Below are 4,206 nucleotides of genomic sequence, written 5' to 3'. Positions count from 1 at the left end.
ATTGTTGGAAAGACTAACAAAGTTCTGGTCTGAGATGCAGTGAATTTCATAGACATTATAACCTTTGATGCCTTAAGAATCAGCTCTACATCCAGCTCTGTTACCTGGCGGACATGTCGTTCTCTGGAAGCAGCGGGATCTCCAGGACTTTGGTGCAACCCATAATTTTCTCCTGGCAGCTGGTGGTGACCATCTTCCCCGTCACCCGGTGGACCTGGTAGAAGGAATGAGGGCGAAGGTAGCGGTCGTCGGAGGTGCCGATGAACAGCAGCAGGCTGACCGGCTGCTCGCTGTATCCCGTCAGCTGGAGACAAAGATTCAACGAAACACATCAGATCAACCGTTGCTCCTCCTGACAGACGACGGCTGTGTTAGATGTGTAGAAACTGGCGAACTACTGAGGAGCTCATGTCTTATTAACAACAAAACTGTGATGCATGTTGTGATGTTCTTAGGCATTTTATTTGCAATGAAATTCTGTGTGAAAGTTTTACAAACTGAAGTGAGAATAACATCGACTCTTTGAAGGGTCAATGTGTGATGTTGGTGTCGCACACGTCTGCATCTTCAACACTAGAAACCAGGAAGTGAGTTTGGTGACTTATGACTCAACTGTTTGTGCAGGAAACTACAGATTGGTTGAAGACTGTGCAGAATTCACAGCTTCCAGGAGGAACTTCAGATCAGAAAATAATTCCCCCGTAAGCCGGGATGTGGCTCGCACACTGATGACGATCTTATGCCTGTAACTAACTTCAGTAAAACTAATTCTGATGACACCTTGTTAACCACCAGGACCCTGCGTACCTGCGTCATTAATAAGGAAAGATATACTTCTAACATTTATTTGCTCTATAAAAAAGCTCCCTGATAAATTCAATAAAGTTCATATTCAATAAATATTGGTTTGTACAATGAAGTAAATAATAATAAGTTATGAAAACTGACAAACAAATAGATTAAACATAAATGAATAAATAATAAAACACATAAAAATAAAGAAATAAAACCAAACAAATGTATAAAAGTATTTAGTTTCTAAAATAAAAGTTAAATAAAAGCATGATGGCAGGTTTGATCCGGGACGATATGGTAAAAACATCGATTAGTAGGAAGGATCATTTTTACATCACAAATTTAATTTCCACTGAAAAAAATATTAAAAACACGATGACGTGACATTTGTTGGAGTCTGTACTAAACAAACTTAACTTCTTAAATCTGGAGGAGATTCGTAGGCAGCGCTACAGAACAGCTTCTTGTGATTTGCATATTGCACTTTTATATTAATTCTAGTTTGCGTGTTGCTGTTCTGTGGATTTCACAAACAAACAGCTTCAGTTTCCTGTGTGACACAGCAGCACTGTGAGTTTTTACACATCTTGCAGCAGGAAGCTGGTCCGGGTTCAGCAGAATGCGACACCCAGAATAGCCCCGCTGGTGTCCGTTACACGCGAGGCCTTGACGGAGCTTTACTCGCCTCAGCCGGCCTCTGTCCTCTGATCCAGGAGGATCCACGTGGCTGTTCGCCCACAACATCAGCCGACACATCGCTCAGTGGCTCTTCACCTCTCTGTTCTGATAACAGATTTCAGAGAGTCCAATAGTCTAAACCCAAAACCCTGTTGTATCTACAATGATAGAAACAGAAAGACGTGGAAAATCCTCACCTGGAATATTTTCTTAACAAATTCATTGATTCAAAATCGCTGTCAGATAATTTTCTGTCAATAAATTCAACATTATCTGATAAATAAATAATGAAGACATAGCTTCCTCATTACAGTTTGACCAAGATTTGACAGGAGACATAATACAAAGTTTAAAGATAACAAGCACCTTTATTGATCCCCGAAATTCAAATAGTTAGTTAAGATGTTGATTATATTGTGTATTGATTCTGATGATGCTGAGCTACTTTAAAGAATATTAGACAGAAAACGGCAACATATGTTGGACGTGAAACTAATGTGTTAAAGCACCAAAGTCAGTCTGGCTTTGTAGAGAGCAGAGATGAAAACAATGGCTCCAGTCAGGACGGGCTGTATGACGGCAAAGTAAAGCCATTTCTTCTGCCGTTTTTCAGTCACTTTCTGGCATTTTTCCCTCTTATGAACAACGTTTGGTACCCTCTGGACACCCCATCAATATTTCTCTACATCCGCCCCTGTTCGTACCACAGGAACGTCATGTGCAAACAAGCTCTAACCGTCTGTATCAGAACATTTCCTGCATCCCAGAATGCTCCACTGACATTAAAACCCTCTTTCTCAGAGACCTGAGCACAGACGTCAGAATTAAGTTGTCAGGAAACCTTGTTTTAAAAACCAGGGTGAGTGAGTGTGTGAGTCGGTCTTACCTTGACGACAGGATGTCCTGAAGTCGCTGCCTTAATGGACCCTCTGCTGCCCTCCGTCTCATAATGCGCCCTGTGGTAGGATCTGGGCTGGACCTCCACCTTCAGCTCACACTGGTCAAACTGGCTGGGTAGAGGCCAGTCCAGAGGAGGAGGCGACGAGATACTGGAGGCAGAGACAACAGACGATCAGATATTGTACGTCACCAACCAACCAACTGTTCCTTCAGTAGTGGTTCTCTGAAGGGAGTTAAAGGGTTCCCAGCTGTCAATCATGACGTGAAACTCCTTTTTTATATCTTCAAATAACCAATTAAGCGTGATAAGAATGACCTAAAAGGATAGAATGAGCTGTACTGCAGTCAGCCTCCAGGGGGAGATAGAGAGAGTCTGGTTTGACTTTGCAGAAACTACATATTTTACGTTTAACAGGCAGATATGAAAGTAAATTCAACGTCCAGAAAGAGAAAATCTTTCCTTGAACAATGTTGAGCACATTTAAAAGCAACAACAGCTTCAGAGAAGTGAAGCCAACCTGAACAGAGGAGGGTTTCCAGGTTTGGGTTTGTTCCAGCTGAAGTGGGAGGGCACCTGAAGAAAGAGCTCGGCCAGGCCGTCCTGTTCGCGCCCCTCCTCTGTCGGGGAGTCCTGGAAGGGCTCCAGCCCGGGGTCTCCCTGTCCGGCCAGGAGGCCCAGCTGGCTCCCCGACGTCCTCCTGGTCTTGGAGGGGACGTCCAGCTCCTGGTAGCCAGACATCAGGAGGGATCCCAGCGCGCCGGCGGGGCTTCCCACCCAGGTGTCGTCCGTCACGCTGCCCCGCGGAGAGGCGCCCGGCGTGGGGCTGGGGGAGTGGTGAGGGGAGGGTGAGCGAGCGTAGGGGTCGGCACTGGAGTGGCGTCTCTTCCCGCAGGGGGAGGTCGGTCTGGATGACGGCCTGCGAAAGAAATCCGGTCGGGATTAGTGTTTTAGTGTTTAATCACATTCTCTTTATTAAATCCATATAATGATATAATATAGTTTCTCTTTTCTTGGATTATACTTATTTTCTTAAAAATAAATAATGTTTTATTTTTAGATTCTGTCTCTCAGAGAAATGTACATTCAACAAGGTAAACATTAAAGAGCTGTTAGCATGCTGACGTTAGTAAACTGTAGAAATCAATAAAATGTAAATAATGAAAAATCTAACTGGATTTTTTTTGCTGACCTCTTAAAAGCTGAATTTGATACCGTCGTTTATAAACTCCTGCCTATAAGTCTAGAGGAGGCTGCACTGAATTGGTTCCATGCTCACACTCAGTAATGGGGTGCCACAGGGCTCTACTCTTGGTCCTTCACTATTTACATTGTGTGTTAACATTATTCTTCCTAATCAGTACTTAAATATTTATTTGTTGCTCGATGGCAGATTCAAGATTCATATTCAACATGTGAAAATGAAACTGCTTGTTTTGTAAACCATAAACCAAAAATACAGTCCAGTGGTTGTCTGACCATGAATGTTTCTTTCTCTCAGGTCTTGATCTCAACGAGACTACTGCTCTGAATAAATAAAGTTACTAATTACACAATATTGTACCTGGAGGTGGGCCGTCGGTTCAGCCAGCTCTCCTCTGTAACACTGGTACGAGGGGAGTGGCAGGGCGACTGGCGTGGCGACTGGCGGGGCGACTGGCGTGGCGACTGATGAGGCGACAGCGCCGGGCTGAAGGCTGAAGGATGCTGGTACATCTGCTGCCACAGCTCCACCCCAAAGGCCCCGCCCCCGCAGCCCGGGGACCCCACAGGTGATCCTAGGGGGGACCCCAGGGCGAGGCGGGCAGCATCGCGCAGCTCGCCCTCCACCTCAT

General features: G+C 44.8%; 1 protein-coding gene across 1 annotated transcript in view; it reads right to left on the bottom strand.

Annotated features, from left to right (window-relative positions):
• LOC118330171 (nuclear factor of activated T-cells, cytoplasmic 3-like) overlaps positions 1-4,206 on the bottom strand; it is a gene marked incomplete in the record, with an annotated part of 16,661 nt that overhangs the window by 8,356 nt on the left and 4,099 nt on the right. Inside the window, 4 exon segments of the mRNA XM_035664620.1 lie at positions 105-304; positions 2,360-2,522; positions 2,892-3,290; positions 3,936-4,206. Coding sequence (XP_035520513.1) covers positions 105-304; positions 2,360-2,522; positions 2,892-3,290; positions 3,936-4,206 — 1,033 coding nt within the window.

Source organism: Morone saxatilis, unplaced genomic scaffold (genome assembly GCF_004916995.1).
Source record: "Morone saxatilis isolate NCDOM2014 unplaced genomic scaffold, NCSU_SB_2.0 Contig2, whole genome shotgun sequence".
Classification (NCBI taxonomy): domain Eukaryota; kingdom Metazoa; phylum Chordata; class Actinopteri; family Moronidae; genus Morone; species Morone saxatilis.
This window is presented reverse-complemented; position numbering and strand designations above follow the sequence as displayed.